At 43.2% G+C, this 17257-nt stretch overlaps 1 protein-coding gene across 1 annotated transcript in view; it reads right to left on the bottom strand.

Moving 5' to 3' along the window:
* Positions 1–17257, bottom strand: part of CPEB3 (cytoplasmic polyadenylation element binding protein 3) — a 1212550-nt gene that overhangs the window by 791566 nt on the left and 403727 nt on the right. The window contains exon 3 of the mRNA XM_044056700.1: positions 16773–16826. Within this exon, the coding sequence (XP_043912635.1) occupies positions 16773–16826 (54 nt within the window). The remainder of the gene's footprint in view (positions 1–16772; positions 16827–17257) is intronic.

Raw genomic sequence — 17257 nt, 5'->3', positions numbered from 1 at the left:
GATGTCCTGAAGCATTGCTCTTATAAAGGCTACTGTACGTCTTGACTGATTATCACACTGCTTCCAGAAGGTGGGAAATACCGATCGAGCAATTTAACAAAGATGTGCACAGTGGACATACCTCTGAAAACACGCACACGGCTGTGACAAAACTAAATGCAACAGGCAATCTACTCAAGCAGTAGACATTTGTACTTGCCACAAACTTTACCAGAAGCAAAAGACAAACAGCTGCTCTTGCCTTTTTATGCTCACAAACCATCCGTGCTAGAAATCACAAAAAAACAGTGAAACTCAGGATGTGGAGAACGTCATTCCCTATTCCAAAACTCCACAAAGAATGGAAAAAAGGGAAAGCCTTAACCATACAATGGAATAAATGTGGATTTCTATCCAAAAGATCTAGATCACTGTGACAAACCAAATTACGATAGCCTGCAGTTCTGAAACATGCAAAGCTGAAAAAGATCAAAATGTAGCTCTCAGAAAATGCAACTTCAGAATACAGACTACCAGTGTTTTGAGTCTGCACTAATTATGGTGACCTTTTGCTTGGGACTTCAATTTTAAATTACTTTTGCTCTGTTTAAATACACTATATAAAGATGGCAGCAAAGACCCAAAATTGAAATCAACGAGTCAGAGCCTAATCCAGCACCAGGCGACCTAGGCAATTGCCTACGGCCTGCTGACAGAGGGAGGTACACTGGGGCAGGGGTCTGTCAAAACATGTACTTTTTTAATTGGAAAAAAATTAAATTACATGCTTGTTTTTAACAGCATTACAGGTGAATCAAAGAACACAAGCATATATGCATGGTCCTAAAAAATATGTGCAAGGGGCCTATGGTTTGAAAGCAGCCCAAAGGTAAACTTAATTCACCACTGGCCAGATGCATTTTCTGTGAATGTAGGTTTCAATGCAGTTGCAAGGGCAGAGAATTTTACTATTCACACGAAGTCTGTTTTCATTCTTAGACTGCACTGTTTTGTTTAGCAAATGGCTATCTGTGTTTGTGCTATAAAATTTGGAATAAAAGTTTTAAATTAAATCCAAATATCTGTAATCATTGTAGAAGTAAAGAAAACAGTATGCCAGCGACAGGTTTGAACAATGTTTACGGTAACTGGGGAGAAATAGCCAAGCAATGCGATACTGGAATGGCTGCATAGGTGGGGGGGGGGGGCATTACCCTACCTAGCGCTCCATTTGACCATGATCTGCCTCTGCTATGATCTTCTATCAATCTTCATCTTCTGCATGATTCCTTCAGGCTCCATTTGCTTACTGTGACTCAACAAGTTATTTAACCAGCAAGTACTCCCAGATTGCCCCTGGACTTTTTTGATAACTTAGAACAATCACTAAGCACAACAAAGACAATGCCACTATCCGCTCTGTAAATCTGATCAAAAACATTTTTTTGCTATTACAACTATAAAATCCTCTTCAGATCACAAATGTATAATGACCATTATGATACAGTTTATAAAATTGGTTAATGAGAATTCAGAAAGTCTGGTACACGTTTATCACTAAATGTCAAAGTTATAAAAGTGCACATTTAACCTGGCTACTGCTCACTTACAACTGACAAATCTTAAACTCTCAGCCATATGTTCATGTATATGTAGCTTTCTGAAAAATGAGAGAAATTCTTTGCAAAAAATCATTAGTTAAACAATCAGGGGTAATTTCACATGATCTTTTATGAGTAAATGACCATGTGTTACAGGACAATGTTGTGTCTTTCGGCTTTTCCCGGTTAGGGGTCGCCACAGTGGAACTCTGGTCCTCTAATGATTGGCAGCTGATTTTTACGTGCTGAGTTGCCCGCCCTAACGCACAACCTTCAACGAAGGCACGCCCATTCACGCATGTCTCCACGCAGAAGACGCTCTAGCTGAGAGTCCTAACCAGAAATTAACTTCTATTGCATGGGAATCTAACTCCACTTCCCCTCATCAAGTGACACCATATCAATCAACCTCTTAGCACTAGAATTCACGGCAGGGGATGCAAAAGATGAGCACTTAGTTACTTTTCAGAAAAAAATGTTTTAAGATACTAGACCCAATACAGATAGTGATAGAGAATGTCTCTATGAGGTTAGCTCAGCTCTATAATAATAAATGTTATCTTTAAAAAGTCTGACTTTATGAAGATAATCAGTAATTCCAGGAAGAGCAAAACAATCTGTAAGTCAAAATCACACTGCTGTGTCTTAAAACATAGCAGCTGAGAGTTATAAATGATGTCCCCCAAACACAAACATTTGTACCACAAACATTCCTTCCTCACTTTTCTCAATTTATTTTATAGGCCCTGAGTTTTCAAGCTGGGAAGGATGAAGATGGAATATGTGACTACAATACATAGTTCAACTACTTTTGGGGGGGGGGGTCCACAGGCAGAACTCTTTGGGCAAGATTGGCCTACAACTCCTTCAGCTACTTCCCAGGGAAAGTACAGGTGTTGTACTGAAAAATAATCGAACAGCTACCTGACAGTTATACACAGTAGCTTGATTCAGTACTGGAAGAAAAAAATACAGTTGTGTATACTTACCATAAATGTAGATGTTTGAGTGTATTCACTGTTGCAGTCATCACATTCGGGTTATCTGCTTGCAGTAGCCCTCAGTCGGCCTGATTAATAAAGTCTTGGGTCCTGCGTTGGTTACCATCTCTTCTTCCATGACGCCAGGTCATCAGGGGTATAAAACATGCAGCTGATGCCATTACATCAGCTTTTCTTGCCCCAGATGTCAGGTGCCCCCCTAATGGGAAGCAATTAAATCTATAAATATGTAAGGTTACACCTCCAACAAAAAAGAAAATACACCAAACAGCTTTTAAGCATAGTAAAGGAGAGTAGAGGGGGCTGAAGGGAGGGTAACCAGGACTGCAACAGTGAATACACTCAAACATCTACATTTATGGTAAGTGTGCACAACTGTACTATGTTCTTTGTGTTTCACTGTTGCAGTCATCAAATTTGGGTAGATTCCCAAAGCTAAGGATGGGAGGAGGAATTTAGATAGCATTAGGACCAGCAAGAAGGCCCTGCAAGACTGCATTGGCAAAGCCAACTCTGGATTTAGGGAAAATTGACAGATGGTAATGCTTGGTGAAAGTATGTACAGAACTCCAGGTAGCAGCTTCTAGGATGTCCCTGGTAGGGACGCCTCTGAGAAAGGAGGTAGATGCAGCCCTGGTAGAGTGGGTTCTGATCCCCTGTGGAATAGGCTTTCCATGGTGCTTACAGAAGAAATGAATGCAATGGCCTATCCATTTAGAAATAGTTTGCTTTGAGATAGCCTTCCCCTCTGCCCCTGCAGCAAATGCCACCAGCAGTTGTTCAGATTTTCTTTGAGGTTTAGTCCTGTCCAAGTAGAATCTAAGTTGTCTGTGCACATCTAAGCAGTGCAGTATCCGTTCCCCTTTGTTCTGTGGATTAGGAAAGAAGGTTGACAGATGAATGGACTGATTAAGGGCCACACTGGATACCACCTTGGGCATGAAAGAGGGATTGGTCCTGATGGACACCCTGTCTGCATGAAAGATGATGAAAGGCTCCACTGCCATAATGGCCTGTAATTCAGATACCCTTGTTGCTGAAGTGATTGCTAAAAGGAAAGCTGTTTTCCAAGAAAGGAATTTTAAATCTGCAGTAGCAGTTGGCTTGAAAGGAGGAAGAGTGAGTTTCTCCAATACAAAGTTAAGGTCCCAGGCTGGAGTTGGAGCTCTCCTGGGTGGTCTTAAATTTTTGGCCCCTCTGAGGAAAGTACAGTTGTGTACACTTACCATAAATGTAGATATTCGAGTGTATTCACTGTTGCAGTCATTACATTTGGGTTATCTGCTTGCAGGTAGCCGTCAGTCGGCCTGATTAACAAAGTCTTGGGTCCTGCATCAGTTGCTGTCCCTTCTTCCATGACGCCAGGTCGTGAGGGGTATAAAACATACAGCAGACACCATTACATCAGTTTTTCTTGCCCCAGATGTCAGGTGCCCCCCTAATGGCAAGCAATTAAATATAAAAGTATAAAGATATACCTCCACCAAAAAAAGCAAATACACCAAAAAGGCTTTTAAGCAAAGTTAAGGAAAGTAGAGGTATAGCCAAAAGAAGTTAGGGGGCTGGAGGGAGGGTAACCAGGACTGCAACAGTGAATACACTTGAACATCTACATTTATGGTAAATGTACACAACTGTACTATGTTCTTCGTGTTTCACTGTTGCAGTCATTACATTTGGGTAGATTCCCAAAGCTATGGTTGGGAGAAGGAATTTAGATAGCATTAGGGACAGCTATAAGGCCTTGCAAGACTGCAGTGGCAAAGTCGGCTCTGGATTTAGAGAAAATTGGCAAATGATAATGCTTGGTGACAAATGATAATGCTTGGTGAAAGTATGTACAGAACTCCAGGTAGCAGCTTCTAGGATGTCCCTGGTAGGGACACCTCTGAGAAAGGCTGTAGAGGTAGATGCAGCCCTGGTGGAGTGAGGTCTGATCCCCTGGAGGACAGGTTTTCCATGGTGCTTATAGCAGAAATGAATGCAATGGCTTATCCATTTAGAAATGGTTTGCTTTGAAAAAGCCTTCCCCTCTGCCCCTGCAGCAAATGCCAGCAGCAGTTGTTCAGATATCCTTTGAGGTTTAGTCCTGTCCAAGTAGGATCTAAGTTGTCTGTGCACATCTAAGGAATGCAGTATCCATTCCCCCTTATTCTGTGGATTGGGAAAGAAGGTTGGCAAATGAATGGACTGATTAAGAGCTACACTGGATACCACCTTGGGCATGAAGGATGGATTGGTTCTGAGGGACACCCTGTCCGCATGAAAGATGATGAAAGGCTCCACTGCCATAAGGGCCTGTAATTCAGATACCCTTCTAGCTGAAGTGATTGCTAAAAGGAAAGCGGTTTTCCAAGAAAGAAATTTTAAGTCTGCAGTAGCAGCTGGCTCGAAAGGAGGTAGAGTGAGTTTCTCCAAGACAAAGTTAAGGTCCCAGGCTGGGGTTGGTGCTCACCTGGGTGGTCTCAAGTTTTTGGCCCCTCTGAGGAACTGCTTGAGCAGTGGATGACAGAAGAGGGGAGGTTCTGTGTTATAATGAGCTGAAATGGCTGAGGCGTGGATTTTAATGGAGGAAAAAGACAGGCCCTTGTGAAGCATCTCAGTTAAGTATTGTAAAATCTGAGGTTAATTGGGCGCTGTTGTGCTCATCCCTTGAGACTGGTTCCAGGCACAGAATCTTTTCCATTTTTCAGCATAAGATTTTCTAGTACTAGGCCTCCTTGGCTCTAAAATGATATCCATCACAGGTTTGCTGAGGCATGGTAAAAGGAGAGATTAAGTAATTAGCCAGGCTGCAATGTTCAGTGTTAGAAGCTGAAGGTGCAGAATTTGGTTCTCCTGCTGAGACAGCAGGGAAGGAGTCTGAGGCAGGTGCCATGGAGATAACCATGACATACTGCGCAGGAGAGGGTACCAGTGTTGGCACGGCCAGTCTGGAGCAATCAAAATCATCCTTGTTTGTCCTGTTTGATTTTTAGTAGTACTTTGAAGAGCAGAGGGGGGAAGGCAAAGACCGATAGGTTTTTCCAGCTGAAGGACGGAGCATCCACTTTCCAGGCTTGTTTGTGGGGAGTTCTTGTGCAAAATATGTCCAATTGGTAGTTCTGGAGAGAGGCAAACAGGTCTATATCTGGGCTCCCCCATTTGCTTGTCAACATGTTGAAAATACTCTGTTCCAGTTTCCACTTGTGTGGGTCCATGAGGTTTCTGCTTAGCCCATCTTACAGTATTTATTTTCCTGGTAGGAATTGAGCTTGTCGGTGCAGTTGGTAGCTCAAGACTGTGTTCCACAATGCTATGGCTAGTCTGCAGAGGGGGTAAGAGAATGTGTACCCCCCCTGCTTGTTTATGTACCACAACAGTGGTGTTGTCCGTCTTTGCCATTAGTTGCCCTGGAAGAATGTGGTCCTTGAAGGCTGTCAGAGCATTCTGTATAGCTAACATTTCTTTTTGATTGATATGCAGGTGCATTTCACTTGGGATCCATTTGCCCTGAATGCACTTCCCTGCCAGGTGAGCCCCCCAAGCATAATCTGATGCATCTATCAGGGTTTGGGCGGTAGGGGGTGGTGTGAAAGGTAGTCCCTTGTTTTGGTGGCAGGCCTCTGCCCACCAAGGGAACTCTAGGCGTAGGCAAGGTATGATAGGAATCATTGTTTCTAGGTCTTGAGAATGTTGACACCATAGGTTTTTTAGATACCACTGTAATTTCCTCATATGCAGTCTTGCATATGGAATTAGAAGAATGCAGGAAGCCATAAACACCAAGGCTTGCAGTATTTGTCTTGCAGATAGCAGGGTTTCTGAGGCCATTTGTTTGAAGTAGGTTGTCAAATGAATTTGTTTCTCTGGCGTGAGGTAAGCCATCTGGGAAGTTGTATTCAAGCTTGCTCCCAGGAATATAATTTGTTGACAGGGTACCAGGTGTGATTTCTTTTCATTTATGGCATACCCCAGACAAGTTAGAACCCTTTTTACAAAGGCCAGATGATTCAAAAGTATGTCCTAGCTTTCTGCCTGAATTAGACAATCGTCCAGGTATGGGCATATTTGAATATTTCTTTGCCTGCAAAATGCAACTGGAGGTAGGCACTTTGTGAATACACTGGGTGCAGTAGATAAGCCAAAGGGCAGTGCAGAAAAAGTACAGTTTTGTACCTACCATAAATGTAGATGTCCGAGAGGAATGCATCTGCAGTCTTTACAAATGGGTTGTCCTGTCGTCAGGCAGCCCTTATTCCAAAGTCTGGGTCTGGCTTCGCTGGTGTCCCACTTCACCCGGCAGTTATTCATAAAGGCATCAGCCGACGCCATTTTCCTCAGTGTTTCTTGCCCCAGATGCCAGGTGCCCTCTTGGATGGCTAAATTTGGATAAATGCCAAAGATTCCAAATAGTAGAGAGCAAACACACAAAATAAGCATGTATGTACATATATACAAACAAATACACCATAATAGATCCCCCCCAAGCTAGCTGAAGATTGGCAAATACCTACTCAGAGGGAAGGAGGGTGGTAATCCTGACTGCAGATGCATTCCTCTCGGACATCTACATTTATGGTAGGTACAAAACTGTACTATGTCCTTCAAGGATGCATCTGCAGTCTTTACAAATGGGTAGAATACCATAGCTAAACTATGGGAGGAGGAAATGAGAATAGATTATGGTGTAGTTAGGATCCCTTGCAAAACAGCAGTGGCAAAACCAGCACGGGATCTAGAGTATAGAGGTAAGTTATAATGCTTGGCAAATGTGAGGTCCAAGTAGCAGCCTCTATAATGTCCTTGGTAGCCACTCCTCGTAAGAAAGCTGTGGTAGTGGCTGTAGCCCTTGTGGAGTGAGGCCTGATGTTCTCTGGAGTTTTCTTTCCATGGTAGGAGTAACAAAATCTAATGCAATTTCCTATCCATTTGGAGATTGTCTGTTTAGAAATTGGTTTTCCTTCCTTTCCTGTTGCATATGCTACCAGAAGCTGGTCAGTTTTTCTATTGTTTTTGTCCTGTCCAGGTAGTAGCGCAATTGTCTGTGTACATCCAAGTTATGTAAGAGCCTTTCTCCCTGTTCTGTGGGTTGGGAAGAATGTAGGAAGGTGGATAGCCTGATTTAAAGAGACTCTGGATACCACCTTAGGCATAAATGTAGGATTTGTTCTCATGGACACTCTATCTTGATGGAAGATCAGGAAGGGTTGCACTGCCATTAATGCCTGTAGTTCAGAGACCCTTCTTGCTGAAGTTATTGCCAGCAGGAAAGCAGTCTTCCAGGATAAGTATTGTAATTCTGCTGTTGCTGCTGGTTCGAAAGGAGGAAGAGTCAGAGTTCAAGTCCCATGCTGGCAATGGAGGTTTCCTGGGAGGTTTTATTTTAATTCCTCTCAGAAACTGTCTGAGCAGAGGATGAAGACAGGAGGATCCAAGCTGTATTCTGCTGAAATAGCTGATGCATGTATCTTGATGGAAGAATAGGACAGGCCTGTATGGAAGAGCTCCGCCAAGTACTCCAGGATGTTGGCTATGTTCACCAGTGTCACATCCTGCCCCTTTGCAGTACTCCAGATGAAATATCTTTTCCATTTTGCTGCATAATTCTTTCTTGTTGAAGGTCTACGAGCCTCCAGGATTATGTCTTTAACCCTTTGGGATAAATTTGGGTTAATTGCTGTTATGTAATGTTCCAGGCAGTTAGCTGCAGAGTTTTTAGGTTTGGATGCAGGATGTTGTAGTTGTTCTGTGTTAGCAGTAACGGGATCAGGGGCAGTGTCCATATTTGTTCCCAGGACATGCTCCTCAGCAGTGGATACCAATGTTGTCTTGGCCAGTCTGGGGCTATCAGAATGATCCTCGGACGTTCCTCTTTGATCTTCAGAAGCACCTTGTGCATCAAAGGAAGTGGTGGGAATTTTCCAACTGAAAGATAGGAGTCCACCTTCCAAGCAAGTGGGTGGTAAGTCCTTGTGCAGAATTTCTTCAACTGGTGATTGAATGGGGATGCAAACAAGTCTATTTGTGGTAATCCCCATTTTCTTGTGATGGTTTTGAAGATGTCCGGATGCAGCATCCATTCGTGGGCATCTGTTGTAGTTCTGCTTAATATGTCTGCTAGAATGTTTTCCTTCATAAATTGCCTGTAACTGAATGTTGTAGCTCAGAGCCACATCCCATAGGTCCAGTGCCAGCCGTGTGCCTCCCTGTTTGTTGATGTACCACATAACTGTGGTGTTGTCTGTCCTTATCATCAACTGGCCTTCTTGGAGAAAAGGTCTGAATGCCTGGATTGCCAATTTTACTGCCATCATTTCTTTTAGGTTTATGTGTAGATGCAGCTGGTCTTGAGTCCATAGGCCTTGAATGCACTTGCCCAGCATGTGTGCCCCCCAACCGAGGTCTGAGGCATCTGTCGTGATGGTTTGTCTTGGTTGCCTTTTGCAGAAGGACAATCCTGTGTTTGATTGGCAGGCCTGAGCCCACCATAGGAATTCTTGCTTCAGGCATGGGATCATTGGAATTTTGGTTTCTAGGCTGTGCTTGTGCTGGGACCACAAATTCTTTAGGTACCACTGTAGCTTTCTCATATGCAGCCTGGCATGAGGGACCAGTATTATGCAGGATGCCATGAAGCCTAGAGCTTGTAGCACTTTTCTTGCAGTTAGATGGCTCTGCTTTGTTAATGCCAAGAAGTAGAGGAAGTTGCTCTTTCTTTTCTGCAGTTAGAAATGCCATTTGTTTTGATGTGTCCAGTTCTGCACCCAGAAAGGTTATTCTTTGGGATGGAATCAGCCTTGACTTTTTTGTATTGACTGTATATCCCAGAGCTTGCAGCAGGTAGATGACTCTTTGTAAGTCTTCTGTTAGTTTGTTTTGTTGTCCGCTTGTATCAGGCAGTCGTCCAGGTAGGGATAGATTTGAATCCCTGAAGTCTGCAATGTTACTGATGCCAGGCATTTCGTGAACACTCTGGGCAGTAGATAAGCCAAAGGGCAATGCTGAGAATTGATAATGCTCTGATCCTGCAAGAAATCTGAGGTATCTTCTGCAAATTGGTCTTATGGGGACGTGCAGGTATGCCTCCTTGAGATCTAGAGTTACCAGCCAAGACTCCTTGCCCAGCATGGGAAGAAGCTGCTGTAGGGTCAGCATTCTGAATTTTGGAACAATGAGGAATGTGTTTAAAGCGGACAGATCTAGAATAGGCCTCCATTTGTTTTCTTTTCTTGGTACCAGGAAGAGTCTGGAGTAAAATCCCTTTCCTTGCTCCATAGATGGTACCTTTTCCACAGCTCTCATTCTTAATAATTGAGATATTTGTTTTAGAGCTTCTGTCCTTTGAGTAGGCGGTAGGTTTGGCATTCCTCTCTTTCCTGGTAGAGTATGGAAATGGAACCTGTAACCTTGGTCTATAGTTTGCAAAATCCATTTTTCTCTTGTAATGCAGTGCCAGTTTCTGGAAAATAAGGTTAGCTTTCCGCCTAAGGGTGCTTCTAGTTGTTCCCTGGTAGGCGGCGCCACAGCCAAGTCACTGTGATTGTGTTGTTGTAGTGGTGGTGGCTGTATCTGTGCCTCGGTGGTTGTTACCCTGCCACTGGCGACCCCTGTAGGCACCCCTGGATTGGTTTCTGCCTCTAGAGCGCCTATTCCTGCCTCTTTGTGCCTTAGAGGAGTCCGGAAAGGACCAATTCTTGGAGGGCCAGTTCCTGCTAAACCTTGGAGTTTGAACTTGTAAGAAATCTTTCACTGTTTGCACAGATTTTGCTTTCTCTTCCATCTTTTTAGTACCTGCTGTGCAGGGGAACCAAATAAATTGACCTTGTCCATAGGTGCATCCAAAAGCTTAGATTTGACATGGTCTGGTAATGCCTGTTCTTTCAACCATGCATGCCTCCTGATAACTGTGCCAGTCATGGCTGATCTAAAGGAAGCCTCCAGTGCATCATAGCCACATTTTAAGGAATGGTTACTAACCTGCTGTATGTTATGTACCATTTCTTGAACATACTTTTATCTAAAGATTCTTCAGAGGACAGCTTTTTAGTTAACTGGTCAAGCATAAACTCTTGATATTGAATCATATGAAATTGGCAGTTCAAAGCTCTAGCTGACAAAGTAGCAGAGGTGTAAACTTTTACCCCATCTCTCTAAGGACCTGGATTCCCTTTCAGAGGGAGGGTTTTAGAAGAAGTAGCTGCTGCAGCTTTAGGACCCTGGGAGATAGTCTCTGGATCTGCAAAGGAGCCTTATATAAATGGTGATGAGTGTCCGGGACCCTGTAGGCTTAGCAGGGGCCGGAGGTAAAGAATCAGGAGCAGTGCAAGCATCATTAAATGCATCATCAACCACAGTAAGAACTGGAGGTATAGCTAAGGGTCTATGCTGTGGCAAATGTAGAAAGGTCCTAAGCCTTTTTCTAGAGTCTGAGAAATCTTGGCCCTGCCACTGAAATTGTTCCCTCATAGCATGCAAGGTTTCCCCAAAGAAAAATTCCTCAGGAGGAGAGGCTGAAGGGATGGACTCCTCAGCATCAGAGTCTTCGTAAGGAGAATAAGAAGCCTCAGGAGGGTCTGTATGTTCTGAGTCATCAGAGGAATCATCTGTGGATACTGGCTCAGGGGGCTCTGCTCTAGGCCTCTTTTCTGGAGGAGGGAGAAAGGCCCTGTCTGGATGTGGCTGGGCTCCCACAAAAGAGATGAGATCCTCAGCCAAAGAAAGCGTCTGGGAGCTGGTGCTGGGCCTGTGAGAGGGGCTTGGCAGGCACAGGTTTTGATGCTTTGGCTGCTTTAGCCCTGGCAAAGGCCTTAATAGACATAGCTGGAGGCCTAGCAGCTCCACGTGCAGGTTGAAATATCCAGGGAATGGTGTCTGATAAATCCTGTGAAACCGCAACAGAAGGTTGGATTTCAGAAGCCGTTTCTACCAGGTTAGAAGAGGCCTCGGTAGAAGGCATGTTATCGGTTGAAGAAAGAAGATCCGGCGGCATAATGTAGGCAAAATCGGGCGAAAATCTGTTCAGCAAAGTCGAGCAGCGTCCTAGCGCGCCCGGTTAAAAAGCACAGGCTAGACAAGCTGCTCTAAACAATGTATGCAATAGGAAATCTTTATGAGGTATTTGTTTCCCACAAGATAAACAGTTATTAACTTTCTCTGACATTAGTAATCTCTGGATCTGACCGACCGGCGCGAACAGCTTCTGCTTCGGGCGCCACGCGGCAAGAAAGACTGAGGAAAATGGCGTCGGCTGATGCCTTTATACCCGAATAACTGCTGCAATGACGTCGGGTGAAGTGCGACACCAGCCGAAGCCAGACCCAGACTTTGGAATCCGGCCGACCGAAGGGCTGCCTGACGACAGGACAACCCATTTGTAAAGACTGCAGATGCATCCTTGAAGGACATCTGATAGTGCCTGTCGCCTGCTTTGAAGCGTAAATATCTTCTGCAAGATTCCCTGATTGGGATGTGCAGGCATGCTTCTTTTAAATCTAGTGTTGCCAACCAGGCATCTTTGCCTAGCATAGTAAGTAACTGGTGAAGAGTCAGTATCTTGAATTTTGGAATCTCCAAAAAGGTGTTTAGAGTAGACAGGTCCAGGATAGGATGCCATGAATTGTCTTTTCTGGGTACCAGGAAAAGTCTTGAGTAGAAACCTTGTCCCTTTTCCTCTTCTGGTACCAGTTGAATAGCTCCCATGCTTAAGAGATAAAGTACTTGTTTTTGGGCCTCTGCCCACAGATTTGGGGGTAGGTCCGGCCACCCACTTGGTATTGGCAACATGTGGAATTGAAATCTGTATCCCTGGGACACTATTTAAAACCCATTTGTCCTGGGTAATGAGTTCCCAATTCTTTGCATGAAGAGCAATCTTTCCACCCAAAGGGGCAATCAGTTGATAAATGCTTGGAATTTTAAAAGGACGTGGGCGCAATAGATAAGCCAAAGGGCAGTGCAGAACTGATAGTGCTTGTAGCCTGCTTTGAAGTGTAGGTATCTTCTGCAAGATTCCTTGATTGAGATGTGCAGGTAAGCTTCCTTTAAATCTAGTGTTGCCAGCCAGGCATATTTGCCTAGCATAGGAAGCAACTGGTGAACAGTCAGCATCTTGAATTTTGGAATCACCAAAAAGGTGTTTAGGGTAGACAGGTCAAGGATAGGATGCCATGAATTGTCTTTTCTGGGTACCAGGAAAAGTCTGGTGTAAAAACCTTGTCCCTGTTCCTCTTCTGGTACCAACTGAATAGTCCCTATGCTTAAGAGAGAAGGTACTTGCTTTTGGGCCTCTGCCCACTGATTTGGGGGTAGATCTGGCCACCCGCTTGGTGTTGGTAATATTTGGAAGTGAAATCTGTATCCCTGGTACACTATATTTAAAACCCATTTGTCTTGGGTAATGAGTTCCCAGTTCTTTGCATGAAGAGCAACCTTTCCCCCCAATGGGGCAGTCAGTTGAGAAGTGCTTGGAAGTTTTAAAAAGAAGTCATTGAGACAGTTTACTATAGGGAGGAGTTTTATTACTCCCAGATTTGGAAGAAGAGGCCCCACACTGCTTAGCCCTGTGTGTAACCCTGGGACTGAAGCCTGGGTGCTCTGTGGATCTGGGTTTGGACTGAGAAGGTCTGGAAGAGTCAGGAAAGGACCAATTCTTTGAAGGCCAATGCCTACTAAACCTTGGAGGTTGTACTTGTAAGAAATCTTTAACAGTTTGCATAGATTTAGCTTTTTCCTCCATCTTTTTAAGAACTTCTTCTGCCTTGCTGCCAAACAGGCAGTCCTGATTTAAGGGAGAATCCAGTAATTTTGCTTTAACATGATCTGGCAAGGATTGCTCCTTAAGCCAAGCATGCCTTCTAAGTACAGACCCAGTTACAGCAGCCCTGCAAGATGCCGCTAGTGAATCAATACCACATTGCCAATTATGTTTTCCAACTTGTTCAGCTGAATGCAGTAAATGCTGTAAATCCTTATTTTCAGCACAATCAGGAATCAACATCATTTTCTGTTAAAGCAATCCAATAATAAGCTGCTGATACTTTAACATATGAAACTGGCATTTTAAGGCCCTAATGGCCAAAGTTGCAGAAGTGTATACCTTCTTACCCAATCTGTCCAGCGCCCTGGAGTCTTTATGAGAGGGGGTAGGATTTTTGGCAGTAGTAGCTTTAATGCCCTTGAGTCCCTGTGAAATAGTCTCAGAATCCGCAGTAGGATTTTTAAAAAGGAACTTGTGAGAGTCAGGGACCCTGTAATATCTATCAGGTTTTCTAGGAGCAGGGGGTAAAGAGTCAGGGATTAAGCTAGATTCCGAAAAGGCATTGTCAACAATGTCTAGTACAGGAGGTATGGCTAAACGCCTGTGCTGGGTCAGGAGTAAGAAATCCCTAAGCCTCTTTTTAGAATCAGAGAAATCCTGACTTTCCCAACAAAAATGCTCTCTTGAGGGTATGCAAGGTTTCACCAAAAGAAAAATCCTCTGGGGGAGATGCAGAGGGAATAGAGTCCTCAGCATCAGAATCCTCATAGGTAGATAAGGGAAAATTCTGGTCATCAGAGGAAACAGAAAATTCAGAATCCTGGTCAGAAGTATCATATGCAAACTCAGTCCTAGGTCTCTTAGAGGGGGAAGGTTTGCTTCCCGATTAAAGTAATAAGGTCTTCAGCCATTATCATTTGTTTTTTAGGCATAGAGGCCTGGCCATGCGGTCTGAGCATCAGTTTTCTAGGCATGGTTCAAGTTTTAGGCCTTGAAGAAGAAGATAGCGTTGGTTTAATACGCAAGTCAGTAGGCCTGAATACACCCTCAGAAGCTGGTTCTTGCACAGCGGCTCCTGACCCATCTAAGGTAGAGACATCCGCAGGTTCCACAGTTGAAGCATCTCGCAGCATACCGGACTCCGAATGGGTCTCAGTAGAGGCCTGCGAATCTGAAGTAGCGGGTATCAGGGGCTGCGAAAACACCTCACTGAGTACCTGCGACTGGCTTAGGAGAAGTGTCGTCAGCAGCTTTAGACCTCGGCAGCCTGTCTCTGTCTCTCTCTTTGCGTTTTTTTCAGAATGTCGGTAGTCGGATGGCTTACTGAAGACATATCGGGATAATTGAACCAAGCACCAAAATATTTAGAAGCGTAAATATACCGACGATTGATAGTTCATGGTTTAAATAAGGCACAAAACTGACAGCGAGGTACGCTGTGGTCAGAGCCTAGGCAAGGAATACAGTACGAATGAAAATCTTTGAGGTATTTGCTTTCCTAAGTAATGCAATTATTTGTTTTTACTGACATCGGTTAAGAGCAAGAAAAAGTTTCCCCAATGGGGTACTTAGCTTTTAGTTGAAGACTTCGGTTCTAAAACTCGAAAACGAAAAGTTCAGGAGTCGGCCGACCGGCACTTGTGAACTGCTTCTGCTTCGGGCACCGCACGGCAAGAAAGACTGATGTAATGGCGTCGGCTGCATGTTTTATACCCCTGACGACCTGACGTCACGGAAGAAGAGACAGCAACTGACACAGGACCCAAGACTTTGTTATTCAGGCTGACTGAGGGCTACTGCAAGCAGATAACCCGAATGTGATGACTGCAAATGTGATGACTCCAACAGTGAAACACAAAGAACATCAGTATGGTCAAATCTGAGGGGAAACAGAACAAACAAAAATCTGGAAATGCATTTTGCAAATGTCTACTTACAGTTTATGGAATACGTGCAAGTACTGGACTTGTAAATGATTGAAGAATGTTGTTTAGAAACTCTTCAGATCATTTTATTATACTTTCTAATGACCAGAGGAAAACAGTATGAGCTTGGAACACTTTCTGAGAAAGATAGTTCTGATGTAGCAAATGTAAAGGGGTGGGGGGTTACTTCAACAAACCGCTCCTTGGCCCTTACTGTATATAAATTATATCTTAACAAGAAAGTATGGATGCCTTCTTTTTCAGACCAAGCTGAAAACCCTCTACAGCACACTTGCTTCCCTTTCAACTTTCTGATCAATGCTATACAAGAGGGCAGTGAAAACAAATTTGTATGAGCATAATGGTTGCTCTTCTACACCATCCTATTAGTACATAAATTACACTTTACAGTTTAATTTTATTCTTATATTAAGTGGACTTAAGCTCCACCAGCTTCCGGATCATCTTTTCAGAAGTGACTTTGGCGTCTGCATTAAAGCAAACATGGTGAGGTCCAAACTCAAGATCTGTAGGTTACAGCATATTTGCGACATGTTGCCTTAACCCACTGTGATAGGCTTCCTATAAAAAAGTGTGGTCTCTCATAGTCATGCAAGATGAATGAAGAAGATCTACGTAACTGGAATCCTACTTCAGCTGTCTGACCTTGTGCTGTCATGTATCTTTCCCTGTTCCTTCACATTTCCTATAAAGTCTTCTTATGTCTGGTGGTCCTGTTACTTAAGAAAGATCTACACCTTATGAGCAGCCTCGGTGAAACTGGATATCAACTTGACATTAAATTATTGACCATCAACTTTTGTGGCACCTAAAATACATCATCTTAGTATTAATGACTTACTTTAATCAAGTGTCACTTTAACTTTCACATTCTTAAAATGAGATTCATTACCAGTTATATAATGTTACACGTTCAAAGGAAGCAGAGTATCTGGTCAAGGAGAGTGAAGACACATCCATGCTTACTAGTTCTGAAATTCAAAGTAAAGGAAACAGTGAAAGATCTGTGACACTCGTGCATGAGTGTTGAAGAAGGCAGGAGTGCGGTACTAAATCGAGAGAGTTGGCGACAATTAACACAATACACCGGCCCCATTTAAAAAAAATGGGGAAAAAGGGGGCTGATGAGGATGAATGAAAGGAACTGAATGGGGGAGTGAAGAACTCCTTTCAGATTTTCTAGTGATGAAATACAGACTTAGGGCAATATTTTCTACGGTCATTGATAAGGTACCGCCTTCCACACAGAAGAAAATCAATGCCGAGCATGCATACATGTCAACACAACAAAAATGGCATTACAAACACTTAGTATAATTTGCTAAGAAGTTAACATTCCAGAGTTAACCTGTAATAATCCAATAGTAAACATAACTTGAGACCACAAACCTAAATACTCTGCCAACACAAACCCAAGCCATATAGATAATACTATGAAATGTTTTCATACTGATTGAAAAAGCTATGCAGACGATTGAAAAAGCTATGCAGACAGAAGTGTACTCACTGTTTAGTGCCATTATATCTGTCCCTTGATGGTGAAAACTGATGCCCATGCGACCTGCAAAAACATTGAACAACAACCATATCATTATAATGAGATTTAACAGGTCAGATGATAACAATCTTAGGCCGTATAATTAAAGGACAAACAATCATGCTTTCCTTTATTAACTGCCTAAAAAATTAATTTTTATTTCAGAATAGACATTCTGCAAGTTAAATTACTGGTACATAAGTGTTTCATAAAAAAGTGTAGCTACAAACATCCTTGAAGCAAGCCAGAAGTAACAAATGAAAAGCAAAGCAAGTCTTTCCTAGGGCAGACACCAAAAGCTGTGCCAAAGGCATTTTGTTTTCTTATTTTAACTGATTTAAGTATGCAATGCCATAAAATTAACAAGTACAAATATACTGAATGAACCTGTGGGGTCCATGACCCAAAACAAAAATGCAGTTATGAAATTGTAATTGCTTAGAACAGGTGCCAAA

The sequence above is a fragment of the Protopterus annectens genome, chromosome 14.part0 (assembly GCF_019279795.1).
Source record: "Protopterus annectens isolate FY-2018-M chromosome 14.part0, PAN1.0, whole genome shotgun sequence".
Classification (NCBI taxonomy): domain Eukaryota; kingdom Metazoa; phylum Chordata; order Ceratodontiformes; family Protopteridae; genus Protopterus; species Protopterus annectens.
This window is presented reverse-complemented; position numbering and strand designations above follow the sequence as displayed.